Source organism: Scleropages formosus, chromosome 6, assembly GCF_900964775.1.
Source record: "Scleropages formosus chromosome 6, fSclFor1.1, whole genome shotgun sequence".
Taxonomy (NCBI): domain Eukaryota; kingdom Metazoa; phylum Chordata; class Actinopteri; order Osteoglossiformes; family Osteoglossidae; genus Scleropages; species Scleropages formosus.
Window position 1 is genome coordinate 2,331,457 of NC_041811.1, and position 18,391 is coordinate 2,349,847.

The window sequence follows — 18,391 nt, forward strand, 5'->3', positions numbered from 1 at the left end:
ATATTTGTTCCATGTTAATTAGCCCAGTTCCACTTCCTCTTCTCAAGTATGTGTATGGGGTGGATAATCTCATTTAAAACAGGGTAAAGTGGAAAAAGAGATACAGTATGAGGTTGGAATCCAACAATTATGACATTCATAAAGTGAATATTTAATTATGCAAATCAATTATCTGATGCTTTTCTCCAATGTTATTCATAACTTTCCAGTTTTTATACTGCTTTACCCATTTATACAGGGTCAGTTCAAGCTATGCACCCTCACTAAGGGCACTACAACAGAAGGTGGGATTTGAACCCAGGTCTGACACCTCTAACCCCTGCACCCCTATATTAATAAACACGTTGTTTCCACCACTTAGCAGGTCGCAATTGCCCCCATTGAGGCGGCCGAGGGGTCGAATCCCACTCTCAGAGACTCAAACTGACTCATTAGCATGGCAAGGCATGTGGTCTCCAGCAGCAGGGTGGGAGTTGGCAGAGCTGAGGTCAGACAACAGGCGAGCACCTGAAGCCAAAGGTGGTGCTGAGGGGGGCATTTCAAGTTCTGCACCGCATTGTTCTGGTTTCAAAACTCACTGAGGAAGGGTGTACCTGTCAAAGCCATGTGGGTACCTCTACTGCACCTTTTTTACCATTAGTAACAAAAGGACCCACGTTCAGATTCCACCTCCTGCTGTCTTACCCTTGATCAAGGTACTTCCACTGAACTGATGAAGTAAAAATTACCGTGCTGTATAAATCAGTGCAAAAAGTTCTGGAGGAGTTAAATAAAAGTAGTCTAGATGTAAATTGTGATGTGTTCTCCATAAAACAAAAAGGCCAACGATTGTTCCAGAAGTGAATGAGTGGCCTCCTAATCCCATTTCCACACTGTGTATGGGGAGGAGAGAGTGGTGAACAGGACTGAGCCTAGTGGCTCAGGGGTCAAACCAGCGGTTAAATGTTAATTAGTACCAGCTGTGGATCTCACCCCAGCGCACAAATACACACAACCCCCCCCCTTGCTGGATGTGTTACCCTACATGATTTACTACCTGCTGTCAAAGAGCTCCTCCACCCTGGGGGGTTGGTGCTCAGCAGTGTAGATCAGTGAGAGTTGAACCAGACAGGGTCATGACCCCCCTGCTGCTGTTAACAGAGAGCCTGGTTACAGCAGGTATCATTTAGCTGAGTGACTACCCTAATGAGACCATCCCACCACAGCAGAAACTAATGGTCCCCTGGTGGGCTGAGTGGCACGCTCCAAGGTCAAAGGTGAAGCATTCAGCCGAATGGACCCCCATCATGAGAACCTTGTTAAACACTTTAGGAAGACATGGGGAGGAGGGTCCAAGTGCTTGCGTCTGACCCAGGGCCATTTACAGACAAACCTGCTACTGAGGAACAGCTGGAAAGTTCTCTTGTGAAGGTCCACATCTCCTGGATGTGCCGCGTTCTCATGCCAAGAGGAATTCAGAACCCTTCTGACGTTCACGAGCACGTTCAGCATGTTCGTGGCAGGGGTGCAGAACGATCAACTGACTACAGTTGTGATGTTATCCACACCTCCAGCTGAGGTGGACCACTGTGACGGAGAAAGCGCAAGGTAACCAAAACACCACCAGAAAAAAGTACTTTGAGCACTTCAACCTGACCCGTAGCCAATGCCTGTAAATCCTGTGAATATTTCAGACATAGATATAGTACAGAGAACACTTTGTAAGGCTAATAAATATTTTAAACTACAGCTCCCTTAAGACTACTGTAAATGTACAAAAATAAAATGTTGCCTTTGGAAACATGAGCAGCGACATGTCACCAACACTCAAGAAGAGCAGACAGGAGCTGTAAACACTGTAGGAGGGAATTGAACTAAGGCGGCTTAACACTTCCACTGTGGTTGGGTGCTAACGAATCGGAAAATGCGTCCCACGACAGTTAGAGGGCACTTGGTGACAGGAGATGGGGCTCAGAGCTTGCAGACACACACACTACACTGGAGATGCCATGTGGTAGGATATCAGGAATAAACACGGAGTTTGGACACATTGTTTACTGCTCTGCAAGAGTGCCATGAGAAGTAAATAAACCCAAACAAGTGGAGTAGTTACGGCAACTGCGCCGATGGGGGTGTTGGTCATTCAGTTAACTGGGACCTCGAGCTCCCAAAGCAGACTCACCACGATCACTTGAGGAGAGGGGTTGGCACTCCCCAGGGGGGGGGGGCACCTTGCTTACACACTAATTATATGAATTTAGGGTGGAGACTTGGGATGGCATTGCAGACGGCAGCTGCAGTTACTTCTCAACATGAAAAGTGGCCATAAAACTAAGTCCTCAGTGCAGAGACAGTTTCTGTTTCATGTAATAAAGTTAATAACTGCACCCAAAGATATGTGATGCCTCCAGGAGGTTGTTTAACACACAAGGAGTCCCACCCCTCCTACCGGAAGGAAGTGCTGTCATTTCCAAGAAGAAACAGTGACTCAGCTGCTGACATGGTGCCACCTTATTCATCACTCCTTTATTGGCAGTCCATGTGTTACAAAGCAGCACTACAGTGATCCCGTGGAGACGTGTCCACGCACGCACGCGCTCTCACACACACACACACACACACACACACACACACACACACACTCCTTCACAGAAGGACTCGGAGTCACATTCTTCATTTTCACATTGAAATGAAGAGTAAAAGCCTCAGCTGTCCTGGTGTGACGGTGGGTGATGGGCTCTGTGTCCTCACTCTTGCTCATGTGGCCTGGAGGAGAGGCCCCGTCCCTCTATAGGTTCCTGCTGCACCCTGACCATAGGTATCCATCCTTTCTGCTGTCCTCCTCCGCCTCAGTGTTGCTGAACTGGTGGAGTCCCGTCCCCTCAGAAAAACATCTAAAAACTGAACAACTCCAGGCACCCATTGGCCAAGATTTTGCGTTGTCACGGCGACGCAGACCACAGCTGAAGGCTGTGCTCTTGCCTTCTCCCGTCCACAGTGACTTCAAAGTGTCCATTTCAGGATGTGCTCGTCTGCATGTCCTTAGAAGCAGCTAGCATGGCGCGCACCTTAGCCATCAGGTCCTGGACAGAGGACAGGGAGAAGGTAAGGTGCAGCCGCATGCGCGCGCTCACATACACAGACGTCCTGCATCTTACCTGAGTGATCTTGGTCTGGACGGAGGAGACAATGGCTGACGCCACCTGCTTCTGCCTCTCCTGGGAGTCGCCCCTGTAAAGATAACATTGCGAGTCACACCAATGGACAGCAAGGCTCCGGCCAGGACCATCAGCACTTAGGCTTCACCCCAATAAAGACCCCTTGCATTTGGGTCCTGAATGTGACACTAACCCACCCAAGACGGAGTGCTGCGGCCCTAAGATGAAGCCCTGCCCATGACTAAAATCCACCCTCCTTCAAGACTACTCCCAAAAAAGCCCGTCCTTCCTCATTAACATGAATAACCCACTGGCAACCAGGATTGCACCACTCCAGATTTTTTTTTTTTTTTTTTTTTTAAAAAGTCGACAGTTATGTGATGAAAGTTGAGTCGACGTTGACTAATCGCTGACGATGTCATGAATAAAAACACAGGGGGAGGGAATGCTTTGTAACAATCAATCTGTATTCTCAAACTGTATATGCTGTTGCATATGCTGACAGACAGCTCAAACATAGGCGATAGAAGATGGGACATCATAACCGGGTCAAAAAAAAAAAAAGCAATTTTTTTGTTTCAAAAATGAAAAAAAAAGTTATGAATGTTTAAAACCCATTTTTTGCTCAAAATGTAAAATATGCCTAATTTATAGTTTTTTGCCATTCTATTTTTTGACTTTGAATTATTTTGTTTTGTGGTATTCTTGAACAACCCGCATGTAAATGAACTGAAACCACGCATAGTCCATCAGTGGCTTCATTGAACATGCTGGTTTCACGCCGAGTTATTAATCATAAGTTAATAACCTCGCCCAGCACCATGTTGTACTAAATTGTCTGTAATCTGAGAATATGTTGCTCTAGTTTCTATCATATTATTTATCATTTGTACAAATGGCTCCAGCGTGGACATTTGTTCCAAAGAAAAAAAAGACTGCCAACAAAGCTCACTTTTACATCCAGGTTAGGCCACTTCTTAGATGTTTACTTTTTTTTTTTTTTTTTTTTAGCAGCCGCATTTCTCCAAAGCGACTTCCAACAAAGTCTATGTAGTGTTATCAGCCAACACACCTTATTCACCAGGGTGACTTCACTGCTGGATACACTACTTACAATCACTCATCCATACATCAGTGGAACACATTCCTCGCACACTACGGGGGAACTTGAACAACTCGTCTTTGAATCGTGGGAGGAAACCCACACAGACACGGGGAGAACATGCGAAGTCCCCACAAACTGAATGGGGATCAAACCCACATCCTCTGGCACCACCATGCTGTTAGATTGGAAATATTGTGCATTTCAGGGCATTTGTAATATTTGGTATTGTGAGATTTTGATTTCTACACTTTGTATGATTAAGTGAAGAGAAAAAATTAAGTCCTTTTGTGTGTGTGTTCAGAAACAATAAATAGCAGAAAAATGAAACTGCTTTTTAATTCATTATTGGCGTTTCATTTTTAAAACAAACGAATGAAGGCATCGTAATTCACATTTGTTTTTTCAACCGATTGGATTGTGCCTCTGCTAATGGTAGCGGAGGCCTTTTCAGATGAGCGTGCATTGCACTTACACTTTTGTTGTACTTCAGGATGGACTTGCCTATTTTGCAAGTGACAGTAGCACAGGCTTCATCTTTAGTGAAGTATTTCCACACACTTGATGAACCGCTGCTGGTTTGCTGCAATGACCCACCAGGCTCCTCACCCGTTGTCTTCTTGGAGGCGTCCATGTTGTTAATGTCATAATCACGTGAACAGCGACTAGTCGACATCAAGCTTAAAGCTTCATCGCAGAGCAGTAAAGTTGACAAACTGACTAGTCTGTGCAATCCCTACTGGCAACCAATGAGAACATATTTCATTGATGAGTCAGTACCTGGAGCGCTCCAAACTGAAGGCGGGGCTTCCCTGAGGTGAGGTGGGGGTGATGGAGCGTGCGCTCGGCCTCTTCCTGTCGCTGGCTGGGCCTGGGGACGAGGATGGTGAACAGGACGAGGCCCTCGCCTTCACCTGGGAACGTGAGCTCTTCTTCCTCTTTTCGTGTGGCGATCTACTTGAAAGGCAAATGGGAAAACACTTAAGGCACTGGCACCAGGACAAAGTGGACAGTGAAGGAATGGGCATAGCCCTTGGACACTCACCTGGAACGGGAGCGCTTCCTGCTGAAGCCAGGGCTGTTGCCATGGCGATAGACGGCAGGGGCGTAGGCCTCCCTCTGGCGCTCCTCGCGCCTGCGCTCCCTACGGCTCGGTGTCCTCGACCGTGACCTCCAGGAAGACCAGACACACAGAGCATAAAGCAACACACAGTTCCTTAACCGCTGCACCACACTCAAAGAGGCAGAGAAAACAAATGTGAAGAAGTGAAAAAGCTCAATATGGTGTCGATACAATGGGATGGTCATCTAATTTGCATAACTATATATTCATGTAATGAATAAATAGTTATGCAAATGAGATGACCACTGTACTCAGAGTGGTTGGAGCTTAACTCCAGTTTTTTCAGTGCGGCTCTTCAATTGGCGAAACAAGTCTGTGTGAATAAGTTGAGGACAGCACCACACCTCCCTACCCAGGAGGGGAGAATTTAGAAAGAAGAGACATTGGAACACTCTCTAGGCAGAGTTCTCCGTTTTAGCGGTCAGAAGGGGGAGGGGCTCACCTGGACTTCCTGACCGTACGGTACGCACTGGGCAGGGCGTGCTTATTCTTCGACCTGGAAGGTGAGCGTGACCGCGAGCGAGACCTGGAGCGAGACCTCTTCTTGTGCTTCTTCTTTCTCCTCTCCCTGTCCTCGGTGCGCTGCGATGAAGATGGAGGAGGCGGTGACGGAGGTGGCAGGGCAGACACGGGTTCCCTGCTTGTGCTGGGAGACGTCTCTGCCGGCCTCTGGGGGATGATGAACATGGGGACCCTGGAAACGGCTGGTGGGCTCGGTGGGGGTGAAGTGGGCAGCAGCTCCGGCTGTGGAGGACAACAGAGACGGCGGATCAGGAACTCATGACCACGTGAGAGGAACAACATCATTGCAGTTTTATTTGAGAGCGGGACACAAAGAAAAACCACGCAACTCTCCACTCAGTTATGACACCAGTTTCAACATCAAAGCCCAGCTGGCAGCTTCCCTTAAGACTCAGTATAAAAGATGACAAAGGGCACCAGCAGGTCAGGTTCCAAACAGCACCTGGTGATCACCTTCCAGACAGAAATGTATACACATTTTTTGCATTAATCTGTCACTTTCCTCCAAAGTGACATATAAAACACCATGAACAAGGTGCATCAAGACTAGACAAAGCAATTTAGCCACAGACACAAGACTGGATAAAAAGTTTGTGTCTGACACCGCCACGTTATTGTTTCACATCCTTTCACTATCTCCTTAAGAAGTGACATTCAAATAGCAAATACATAGCATTAGCAGATGGTGTTGGTCTCATTTATGGAGCTGTCAGATGAGAGCAGGAGACAAGTGGCTTTCAGAGATGGGTTCGAGATGCTTCTCAGATGTGGGAGGAACTCCGCAGCTTTGAGGGACAGAGAGAGCTTATTCCTCCCCATTAGGGATAACCTCAGTGCCATGAAACCCTGACACCAAGCTCCTTTGCAACTACTGGGCAGGAGGTTCGAGGAGCATAGCAGATAGCGGACCAGAGTGGGCCAGTGCTCTCCATCTGTTCCGGGACTAAACCAGGACACAATGTCCTCTCCGGGTGGGTATTAATAGACGCAGCCCACTTGTTCAACTGTCCCTCGTGGACACCCCCCATCCCTGTAACCTGCTGGGGGAATGACTTTCTTTTTTGTTCGCTTTCAATCAGCTCAAACAAATGAGCTCCCACCATGCTTTGCAGCTCAATGTCGGCCAGACACTCCTGCAGCTCTTCCCTTTTACATGCTGCCGTCTCAGATCGCGTAACAGAAGCACACCGTGATTTTACCATTACGTTCTGTGTTCGGCTGAGAAGAGCGAGGGGTTTAAACATTTCCCAAGCGCTGCGGACTGCCGTTCATTTCTGCAGTACCTCACACACAGGGCACGCTTAGCTTGAGGGTTCAGCTCCTTAACCGCTCCACTGGCAGCCTCGCTAACTGGGTTGTATCCGGGCTCCTCCACAACGCCACGCTGACTCCTTGTAAAAACACTGCTGGAGTGAACCCGCCTCATCTGCTCCTCATTTGGTCCATGTGGATCTGAAGAAAGCGGTGGGGGTGGGGCTCATGGAGACGGCAGTTCCTCATTTCCTGCCGATCTGCTTTTCCCATCCAGCAGTGGTCCAGGGTACAGAAAGGGGCCCCAGAGCTCATTTAATGCCCCACTATGCGGGTGGACAGGGCTTTATTACTCCACACTCACTGGGGGCTCAGTGTGTCCCCACAGGGGCATTAAAGCCTGGTGCTCAATCTATTGTCCAGGACAAGTGCTGCTGTGGCAGTCCCAGCTAGTACCTGTGGTCTTTCTCGCTCACAACCCCACCCCACAGCCAATAGAGAGACACTCCCAGCCTGGGGCCCTACGCACTTCACAAAGAGCGTGTGCCCGTCTTCTTTTACGAGACAGGTCTGTCCACGATCCCCAGTGTGTGAACTGAATATGTCACTGAGCTGGTACATTTACCATAGTGTTACAGCATTAAGAAGAGTAGAGGGAGCCACTCGCTCTTGCAGCTCTAAATACTGGCAACTGAATACAGTACAGTAGCAGGGTCCATACTTGAGGGCGTGAATGAAGCCAGGAGACAAGCGTTTGGTGCCCCGCAGCGAGCCCCCGTTGAAAACACCATACTTCACTAAACACACAGGTTTCAAAGTGGAGCAAAGACTGCAAACACAGTAAAAGTGGAAGCTACACTTTACCATGTAAAAAGAAAAAATAGAACAGTGTAGCAAAGTTCCTGTAAACACTGTTTTACATAGTCTTCGCTGGGGGTGACCACAACATGGGCTGCATTCACAGTGCCCTGCAGGACCTGCGCAACCATGTCCCGTGTCACATCCAACACACACCTGCCACCTGTCCACACTGTCACACCGAAGCAGCAGCGGTGGGACAGAGAGACAGACGGCCCTAATGCTATTCTTTGATCTCACTTACGCTGAGGTACCCGTTTATATAGCTGGGGATTTTTTTTTTTTTTTTTTTTTTTTTTTAAACCACATAAGCTCACGGGAAGTATCTCAACTAAGGGAACTATAGTAGAATTCGAACTTAGGTGCTAAGAGGATAGCACTGCGTCTCCTGATGGCTCAGTCTAGTTTGTACTGTGCCCGATAAAGACTTCCATAATGCTCCAGGGGTACAAGATCTTTGTGTACCTTGTACCTTCCGTACCTCATCCCACACTCCATATTACCATGCTGTCAGCCACCAATTCTGACTTATAATTGTGTAAGAGTATTATACTTTAATGTTCCTCTTTGATGAACAGACACACTTGCGTGCGCGTACATAGGGAGGCACACACCTCTGGCTGCGAGGGCGGTTCGTCCACAGCGAGGGGCCCACGCAGTGTCTGAAGGAACAGCGCCGCCTTCCTCTTACGCTCCGCCTGCAGCTGCTTCTCCTTGGACTCCTTGGAGGCCTGAGCGAGCTTTTCTCGTGCGGCTGCTGCCAGGCGTGCCTCCAGCTTCTGCTTGGCTGTGAGAGAGAGAGCATGAGCATCAACACAAAAACACACCCACTCACACACACACACACACACACACACACACACACGGGGCGTAGATGTGTTGTACCCTGTTTGGCTTCAAGCTCCTCCAGGGTGAGCGAGGGCCTCTTCTCCTCCATAACAGGGGCTGGAGGGGCTTCTCGGAGCACTACGCTGGCCCCACCCATGACCACACCCTCCTGTCCCGCTTCCTTGTCCTGCTCTTCATCCGAGTCGTCGTCCAACCGCACCCTGTTCTTCTCCAGAGGCAGCAAGTCATTTTCCTTGGCCTTGATGGCGAAGCTAATAGGTGCAAAGGATGCTGGAAGCACAAGGATGGGGGTGGGGTTAGCCTCAGGACTGACAGTAAGGAGAAGCCAAGAAGAGAAGGTGCGAAGCTCTGCCTCCACTGTCCTGCCTCACCTTTAATAAGCTTGCCCTCCCTGGAGGAACAGTTCGCACCCTTGCTGGAGCCCTGGCTGTCTTCCAGCGACCCTCTGTGGTCAGAACCTGGCAGTGCCTGACACAGGACAGGGAAGAAGAGGGGCTTCAGTGTATGGTTACCGTGACAACAGACACACAATTGAACAGTCAGTGATTCATTATGACTGTTATAATTAGGACATTAAGGGGACCCATACACACAACCAGGCTGTTACACTGCTGTACTACGGTACTCCCTGGTCATCCTTTACCCTCAACTCCAGCAGCAGCTCTCATCTTACAGGTGCAGAGACACATCCTTGCTGCTCACTCACACACTTCGAGAGGGTCAAGCTCATTTACACAAATGCATGTTTAGCAGACTAAAATATTATGTACAAGTGGTCCCCGATTTATGATGTGGTTACGTTCCCTGAAACCCATCATAATACGATATCGTGAGTCGAAAATGAATTTAATACACCTAATACACAACTCTGCGCAGCAGAAAGAGATGCTGATCGCTGTCGAGCATCGCGTCAGAGTATTGCTCCACGTATCGCTTGCCCCGGGGGGGGATTTGAAGTAAGGTATGTACTGAATGGCTACTGCCAGCTCACCATCATAAAGTTGAAAAACATCGCTAGTCGAGCCATCGTAAATCGGTGACCACCTGTATTAATGTTTTAACAGCATTTGATATGCAATGTTTCGTGAATTTTTTATGATGTCACACACAACTTTTAATGTAATTTATAAATTGTCAGAAACTTTTAGAGCGTTGAATGGATTTTAAGATATGAATTGAGGAACTTCACTTCTGGGGTTTTTTTCTTAGTCACTTTTCATCAATTTCTTAAAACACAACATTACAGGATTTCAAAGTCCCAAGTTTGTATTCTTAATGTGATTATTTAAAGTTTGTTTTTAACCTTTGATGAATTCACTACTTCCCTGAAGTCTAAATTTAGAAAATGGAGTTTGTATGTTTATTGTAAAGATTAGTGACTTGTACAGATGTTACCGCTGAAAAATATTTGAATGGTTGTACGATATGGACATGTATCAGTGTCATTTTCAATTAAGTATCTGTTTATTGAACTTAATAAAGTTTGTGGAGAAAAGAAACTGCATTTAGCAGATGCACACCCATTATTCACTACTATTTAGCCCTAGAGCTGTCTGGCACCAGCGCTACCTGCTGTGCCGAACCCCACCCCAGGGGCAAACAGGAACATGTGGCAAACAACCTCTAGTCAATTTGTATAATGCTGTATAATTTTTCATTAGAGCACATCAAGGGAAGTAATTGAATGTTTTAGGAAACACACCAGCAAGTCAAAATATGTCACAGCGCCATTCCAGTGTGGTGCCTGCAAGAAGGTTTTGCGCTGGCCACAGTTCTTTAACCATCAGAGCAGGGAAAACTTTGAACCTCTTCCATGTTTCATTAGAGAAGGACCAAAATGGCACTAACTGCAAGAGCATGGAAGGGCGCGTGTGTGAGAAAGAGAGACACAGACCACAACAGCAGGACGTCCAGGCATCCACCAAGCTTTCAGAGAACTATTATTAAAAGAAAAAAACCTCACAGCCACTTGACTGAAACGAGGCGCCATACATTAGCCCATGTTTCCGTGACAACGGCTTGTTTACACCCAGTGTCTAAGCGGACTGGCACCAGTGCACCACAGCTGGCCAGGCTTGAAACACACACAGAGCTGGCAGCTCCTCAGAGAGTAGACCCCACAGTGGTAAAAATACACAGTGCTTGGAGACGTTTTTCCAGTACCGCCAACACTGCAATGGGGCCAGCACAGGGCATCCAGAGTGGAGAACCAATGACCCGTCACCACATTCAGGGCTGTCCTCAAACCGCAGTGAGAGTGCGCACATGGGCGCATGCACGCGCGCTGCACCTTGTGCCCAGACCCCACACACCCAAACACCGTGTTTGACTACTTAGAGACAGGACAGACCCAGGAGGTTGTCAGCTCCTACCTCGGGCAGCATGATGCCCTCCTTCTGCATAAAGTAGTGCTTCTTGAACTCGTAGTAGGTGTTGTACTGGTGCCACGGTTGCAGAAAGTCAAACCTGTGTCCCACATAAAAAGGATAAATGAGCGCACACACACTTTTGTACTCAAGGAGTACAGAGCGCCATCTGTCAGTGCAATGAGGAAATGGACCCTGGCAGTGTGCGTGAGAGAGATGGAGACCAGCCGTACCGTGGGTCATCCTTAGCGCGGACACTGGCCTCAAACTTGACGCCGTTGCGGGCCACATACTCGGCCAGCTTATCAATCACGGGCTGAATGTCTGGGGGAGGTGGAATAATGGCGGGCGCTGAGGCAGGGGGCTGCGAGCTGCCAACACACAGACGCAGAGGAGTCAGACAACCTCAAAACTTAAATGGTAGGATGACATTAGGACTAAATCATTACCAGTAGTTCTGCATTTATGTTAATAGGAGATATTATGCAAATGTACAGAAAGAGGGTGTCAGCAGGCGCGAGGTACCATCCCTGCTTGCCCTCCTTGCACCATCCCTGTCACTCCCAACCTGTATCTGCTCTCCAGATGCCCCCCCCCATAGCAGGGAAACCCTCTGTCCGAGTGACAAACCTATTTTCTGCAACAATGGCAGGAGGCGGGAGGGAGGTGTGTGTAGACACAGCTGTATGAACTGTGGGGGTGAGGTCAGAGGTTGGTGGGGGTGTTGTCCCAGGAGGAGGAGGCACTGTGGAGGAGGTGGCTGGTGCTAGGGTTCCAGAGGGCAGCGAACTGCAGTATGTGGAGGCATCAATGCCCGGAGGGGGCGGGGCTAGGCAATACGAGCCATCAGGTAGCAGACAGTAACCGTAGTACATCGCCGCTACGCTGGCTGTGAAAAGAAACAAACCAAGGAATTAAATCACTCTTCCTGACATCTCTGTTCAGCACCAATAACACCTTCACGTTGCTGCAAAATTCAGGCTGTTACCCACTAACCAGAGGGCCCCCTGCCATCCAATGATGCTGTACTGTGAACCAAAACATGTTTACTCCACTGTATCGTCATAAGGGACATAACACATAACGGATTTTGTGTTACAACTCAATCCAGTGACTCAACACTTGTCTCTGGAAGGAAGAAGAGGAGCACAGAGCAGTGAACAATTAGCAAATCCCATCTGTATAGCAGCTGGATTAACACCTCTATCCATTTGACAAGGAGCCAAAGGAGCAGAGGATGCAGGTTAAGACCCTAATAATACCCCTTTTCAGACCCTCAACACCCCCACTGTGCCAACATCAGCCAATGGTTCTCCTCTAAAACACAAAGTGACATCACAAGGTGGCAGGAAAAGTCACGTGGAGACTCGCGCCGGAAACGGGCTGGTACTCACGGTCTGTGGAGTACTCGGTTGCCGCAATAGTGGGCTCTGCGTTCTCAGCCTCGGCCTTAGGGGGCTCTGCTAGTACCCCGTTCTGGTCCTGTTGGGCTTTACGCACCAGCGCTGCAAGTGGGTGGTCCGGGTCCATGACCTGCAAGGGCTGCGAGAGGAAATACGGTCACATTAAGTGAGAGCAGAGAGTACACAGTTACACAGTGAGAGCTGTGGAGGTACGAAGACTTTTGAATAAGACCTTAACGTCATGCGAATCCACTCTAAATCACTCACTTCATGCTCCGCCACTTAACACAATAAGCCACACACACACACACACACAGTCTGAAAGCGCTTGTCCCGAGCAGGGTCGTGGCAAACCAGAGCCTAACCCGGCAACACAGGGCGCAAGGCTGGAGAGGGAGGGGACACACCCAGGATGGGATGCTAGTGCGTGGCAAGGCACCCGAAGCAGGACTCGAACCCCAGATCCGCCAAAACCTGCTGCACCACCCCCCACACACACACAATAACCAAAGTATCAAAAATAACTTGAAACCACTGGAAATCAATCCATCATCTCCATGATTCACCCCATAAACAAGAGCAACATTCCTCATCCTGTTAACGATGGCAGACACTAGACCAAACAGGAGTAGTAAAGATGGTGAAAGTGAGTTGGAAAATGATGGTACAGTGCTCTTTACTGCCATCTATGGGCTCAGAGCAGAAACACAGTAGAACTTACACACAGATAAATAAAAATGTGCAATTAACAACAACCAGACAAATGCTAAGATGTTTATATATTCAACAATTCATAACTAACATTCGTAACATGAGGAGCCAGTGCAGTTTGCTGGACTCTGTACAGAAAGACATGTGCGTTCAATGGCCGAAGCACAGCTGTACAGTAATTGTACTGCGGCACTGACACAATAAAAAAAGCAATGCAGTGGCGATGATCAGCCTGCTGTCGAAGCCAGGCCACCTCATTATCATGCGGACAGTAGATGTGGGGGTGAAAACCTGCGTGCAGCTCATTTCCCAGGCCTTTGAACCCTGCCCTCTTTCAAATCACACCTCATTATGCCAAAAAACATACATAACATGGGAAACACAACCTATTTAACGAATTTCTTTGAAGATGGAAACAGGCTGAAAATACTAAATTAGTCAGCGTTTTCCACTGAAGTGTGAACTTATGGCTGCAGGGAGTGTTCACCAGGAGGTACAATCACTGTCACCTGTACTCGAGGTGGTTCTGAACGCTCAAGTGCACTGCAGGAGTCTTTATAAAAGTGGAACACTACAACGGTGGTTGTCATGGAGATGAGGACGGATGCAATGGTACCTTCATGAGCTCCTCCAGTCGGGAGCTTTTCTTGGAAGCGAAGAGGCTGGGGTGAAGGTAGCTCCCATCACCGTCGTCGTCATCGTCATCCTCATCATTACTGTCTGACCTGTCAGAACCTGTTGCTGCTGCTGGGGGGAACCATTGAAATAGAGTGGTCAGACGTGATGGGCAGCGTGCGCACACATACACAAACGCGCACACGCTGCACAGAGCCCAAACCTGGCTGCGCATCCTGCTTGGCCCCCCCAGTGACTGTGTAGCGGCCCTCCTTCATGGCACGCAGGATGTGCTTGTAGTATGGATTCAGGTAGTGATCGAAGCGCAGGAAGTCAAACTGCGAGTTGCGCGACTGCTTCGCCTTCAGCACGATCTCAAACTGCGCACCCTGCTTGCACACAAAGTTGGCTGTACGTTCGATGATGGCGTGCATCTTCACCGTGGCAGGCTGAAGGGAGCGAGCATGACACAGAAAGAACATGCTAAGGGCTCAGTCCACACTCAGAACAGGTTACACTAAGGGGTGTTGTATGAAAAAACTAACAGCAAGTGTGTGGGTGAGTGGAGCACAACTCACCAGCTCCACATCAGGAGGGATAACAAGGCCAGGGGGTGCGACAAAGGGCTCCTCACTGTCCTGGGGCTCAGGCTCCTCTGCACAGGGTAAAGGGAGAAAAAGCATCACCTCCAGAAACAGAGAGCTCCTCACTGTGTGCATGTGAAAAAGAGAGAGCATCTCACCCGTCTCCTTGGCTGCCTCCTCCTCCTCTGTGGGCTGCGATGGGTCATAGTAGTCAGCGCTGTAGCTGAAGGCCACAGCGTTATAGCTTCTATCATCTGCCAAGGCTTCACTCAGCCTCTTGTACTCCTCCTCTGAGGGAAAACAGTCATCGATACCATGGTAAACAGAAAACCACCAACACCACAGCAGCATTACCTTAAAAAAAATTACTTAAGAAGTCCAAAACAGACATCCACAGGTATATTTAAAACACAAAAAACAAACCATCAACAACCAGATGTCCCAGTCAGTCCATCCACAGTCACAAATTTCTACACATCCGACTGCGGCAAAAATCAAAAACTTTCTGCAAATTCATAGAGTAACACGAATATTACTCATGTTCAGCAAAATTCTTTATCAAAGGTAACTGACCGCATTGTATATTGAATTTCACACCGATTTAGCCCTTTACATGGCTTATACAGCGGGTGGTGGAAGTCGAACCCTGTACAAGGTGACGCTGTAAACCAGTACGCCACCTGCTGATGGGGTGCCGACTGCTGGCCGTGAAGCATTCTGGTAGAACACCCTAAACCACTGAATCCATCAGTCAACGATGGCCCTTCAATTTGCACAGTCGAACCCGGGCACGCAGAATTAGCATCAGCATGCAAGGTGGGAGGAGCAGCGCTGAACCCACCTTGCCTGGCTTCCTCCTCGAGCAGGTCCGTGTGCAGGGCCAGGTACCTCTCCTCGTCACACAGGGCCTCAATGCGGGCCTCCTCCTCCGACAGCTGGTAGTCCCGGTTCCATGAGTCGGCATCAAACTCCGACAAGTCATGCAAGTGACCACGACCGTCGTACCTGCCGGGCAGAGGGTTAGGGTTAGAGGAGCCGGCAGAGGAGCAGCCCTCCTAACAACACATACTTACCCCCCCGGGCTCATGGGCACATTTATCTAGTCTTTCAAAGAGGGCAACTGTACAGCCTAGGGTCCTTGAGAATGGCCTTGCAGAGAACCTACTGGAACATCTCTAAACTTGAGCTACTCGAATGCAGTTACAGAGTGACTGTTCTTACACTTACTTAATCTGTGCCTTTCAGTAACCCTAAAAATGGGGGGTGAAAAAAAAAAAAATCAAGAATCAAACAGAAACAGCTCGCCTCTTACCTTACGCGGTCACTCAATCATTGCCATTTTTACGTATGACTCAAGGGGAGAAAAGGTACATCCACACAAGCCCGAGCACATAAATACCTATGGGCAAGAACCGAACGGATGGGCGGACGGAACTGTCCTGCGTGCGCCGCTATTCCGCCCCTCAGTTCCACAGATCTTCGGCGAAAAAGAGGGTGCCGGGCCGGCCCTGGCCCTAGCCTTACTTGCTGAGGAAATAAGGGCTGCATTATGTGATAGAGAGACACACACATACACACACAGGAAGCAGGACAACAGGACCGCGCAGAGTCAGGCGCCAAATTTCACATTTAAAGTGAGAGTAAAGTGCTCAGCTTTGGGTCATGACCCGCAGTGCGGTCCTGTTACCCTATCGAGATATACTTTAAATACGCCGTTAAGCCCTAAAGGGGACAACTTGACACGTCTTTGAAAAAGACATTCCTTCATTCTCATTCCGTAGAGCTTTATTGTTAAAAAGGCAACAAGGTAAATAGAAACAGCAGCAACACTGATTCCAACCACCTAACTGTACAGATTTTTCTTTATCTTCCATCACTTACAGTGGTAATTTTGGTTGAATTTACTGTGGTTCACATCTCAACAGGCTGAACAAGGTGAAGTGACATGTGCATCACTCTCTTAAATTTCTTGGTCATGGAAAGAGTAAGGTGACTGCTGAAGAAATTAACTGCACCAGGGTAAATGGTGTTTTAGAGAGGATCCACGGGTGTCAGCTGATGTGGAGGGAGACCTGGTAGGGTGTAAACGTGGAGAACACCTCGCCTCAGCAGAGAGATGCTCCTGCAGAAACTCATATCACCGTGCACCTCCAGCACCCTGAGCTAACACAGCTTTGGGCCTCTGGTTCACGCAACACATATTCTGCTAAGAATGCATTAAGGAAGTAGCGTGTGTGGAGCTGCACGTTACCATGGGGACACGTCCACCTCGAGTCAGGCCCCCCCGCCCCCACCACTCGGGACCTGGGTTTCTACCACATGGTTGTACAACACAAACTTTGCTTTTCTCTTTCCACATGTCTTCCCAGTTTTCCAGAGTACAAACGCCTTTTATTCGGCGCATTGACATCCAGGAGGCTCGGGACGACTGAGATTGAGAAGCGCGGCGGGCCCGCACTCCCAGCAGGCCCCGCGTCGCGTCCGCGCGCCCTGCTCTACTCGTGAGAGACAGTGGAGTGGTTAGGGAGGTTAGGCAACAATCCCGGGGGCTTTGTTCAACCGACCTATCGATTATGAGGTTCTTGTCTCCCATCCAGGGGATCAGGTGCTTGCCATTCTCGTGGAAGAGCGCGCGCTCGTCGTCGCGGAACACCTTGGACGCGTAGCCGAAGACCAGGAGCTCCGCGTGCCGCCCGCTGCTGCCGCCGCTCTCCTCCCCGGCCGGCTTCGCCTGCTGCTCTTTGCCTCTGCCGCCGCCACCGCCGCCGCCACTACCGCCACTACCACCGCGCCGATACATGGCTTCTTCCGCGCCGCTGTACACTCTAAGACTGAGCTCTGCTGTCTAGGACGAACGTACAGGAAGTGAAAGAGGACAAGCAAACATCTCCGCGGTGCAGCTTCCTTCGCGCACCTAACATGGCGGACGGAAAAATGTTTCTGTTATTATCGTCCGCAGATTCGACGGTCACCGGAGTTAATATTTAAAATAACAGAGCACAGCCAGGGAATACAGCAGTCCTTATCACTCTCAGATGAATCGCTTAACAGAGCACACATTTAAAATAACATGGTAGAGTCAGTAAATATGGCAGTTTTCGTTAGCCGCAGATTCGCCATTTAAAGACAGCCAGTTGTAAGGAAACGGGAAGCACTGAGTAAATATCGCGAGATTCCTCATTGGCACTTCATCGCTTTCACAATGCGCGAGAGTGTTTGTGACTTCTGTAAATCATTGGTTTTGATTTCGTACGTGGCAATAAAAGAAAACATGCGCGGTTCAAATGTTTTACTTATTTCAATTGAAAACGTTAGGTTATTTGAATGTGCCGCGTCCCATTTCTGTTTCAGTTTCATAGACATACTGGACTGGTGTAATTTTACGTTAGAAGCATAGGCTAGCAGCAGCGCTCGCAGTTAGTTTACATCACTGTTGTTTGTATTTATATTGATTTTTGCCGACATCTTTCTTCAAAGATACGTAAACGAACGTGTGAATCAAGAACAGACACGGGATCATTATCAAAGCAGTGCTTGGTTGTCCGATGGTCCAGAGAAAACCCTTTGAAACACAAGTAGAAAACCTTAATAAAAAAAATGACAAAGGCTCTGTTTTTTTTCTGTTTTTGCACTTGTTAGTAAACATTAATAACTTGCTTCTGCTAAGTTATGATTAGATTCACATCAACAAACGTCTAAATTTAGGAAAAATATTGAGGGAAATACCATAAAATGCAGAGTACTTCACTGATTGGTCCTTATGAGAATACACCCTGTGTAGCCCAAAGGGTTGGAAAATACCAGTATTTCAAAGTGACCTTTGTACTGTTTGTAGAAACAGACTGCAGTCCTGAAGGTTGATGAGTGTGA

The 18,391-nt window shown here is 48.5% G+C and overlaps 1 protein-coding gene across 3 annotated transcripts; it reads right to left on the reverse strand.

Annotated features, from left to right (window-relative positions):
* Positions 1–2,475: 2,475 nt before the first annotated feature.
* On the reverse strand, positions 2,476–17,634 carry sfswap (splicing factor SWAP). Of its 3 annotated transcripts, none has more exons than XM_029253237.1 (18): positions 17,086–17,634; positions 15,363–15,526; positions 14,680–14,811; positions 14,516–14,592; positions 14,161–14,386; positions 13,939–14,066; positions 12,603–12,750; positions 11,839–12,097; positions 11,442–11,579; positions 11,215–11,308; positions 9,214–9,310; positions 8,879–9,112; positions 8,608–8,780; positions 5,805–6,106; positions 5,285–5,410; positions 5,020–5,196; positions 3,138–3,210; positions 2,476–3,062 (listed from the first exon to the last, which is right to left on the reverse strand). In XM_029253237.1, exons 1-18 carry the CDS (start codon positions 17,319–17,321, stop codon positions 2,997–2,999), a joined length of 2,850 nt encoding a protein of 949 aa, XP_029109070.1. In that variant the 5' UTR covers positions 17,322–17,634; the 3' UTR covers positions 2,476–2,996. The 3 variants fall into 3 exon arrangements, with proteins under 3 accessions (XP_029109070.1, XP_029109068.1, XP_029109069.1); XM_029253235.1 differs by having other exon boundaries at positions 13,939–14,069; XM_029253236.1 differs by having other exon boundaries at positions 5,020–5,193; positions 13,939–14,069; positions 17,086–17,631.
* Between the last annotated feature and the right edge of the window lie 757 nt (positions 17,635–18,391).

Excerpts from the sequence above, each read along its gene's own strand:
- sfswap (XM_029253235.1), bottom strand. The coding sequence starts at position 17,321 with ATGTATCGGCGCGGTGGTAGTGGCGGTAGTGGCGGCGGCGGTGGCGGC. Across the intron at positions 12,098-12,602 it reads AACCGAGTACTCCACAGACC|CCAGCGTAGCGGCGATGTAC; the intron begins GTGAGTACCAGC and ends TTCTTTTCACAG. Across the intron at positions 3,211-5,019 it reads TTCAGTTTGGAGCGCTCCAG|GGGCGACTCCCAGGAGAGGC; the intron begins GTACTGACTCAT and ends TTATCTTTACAG.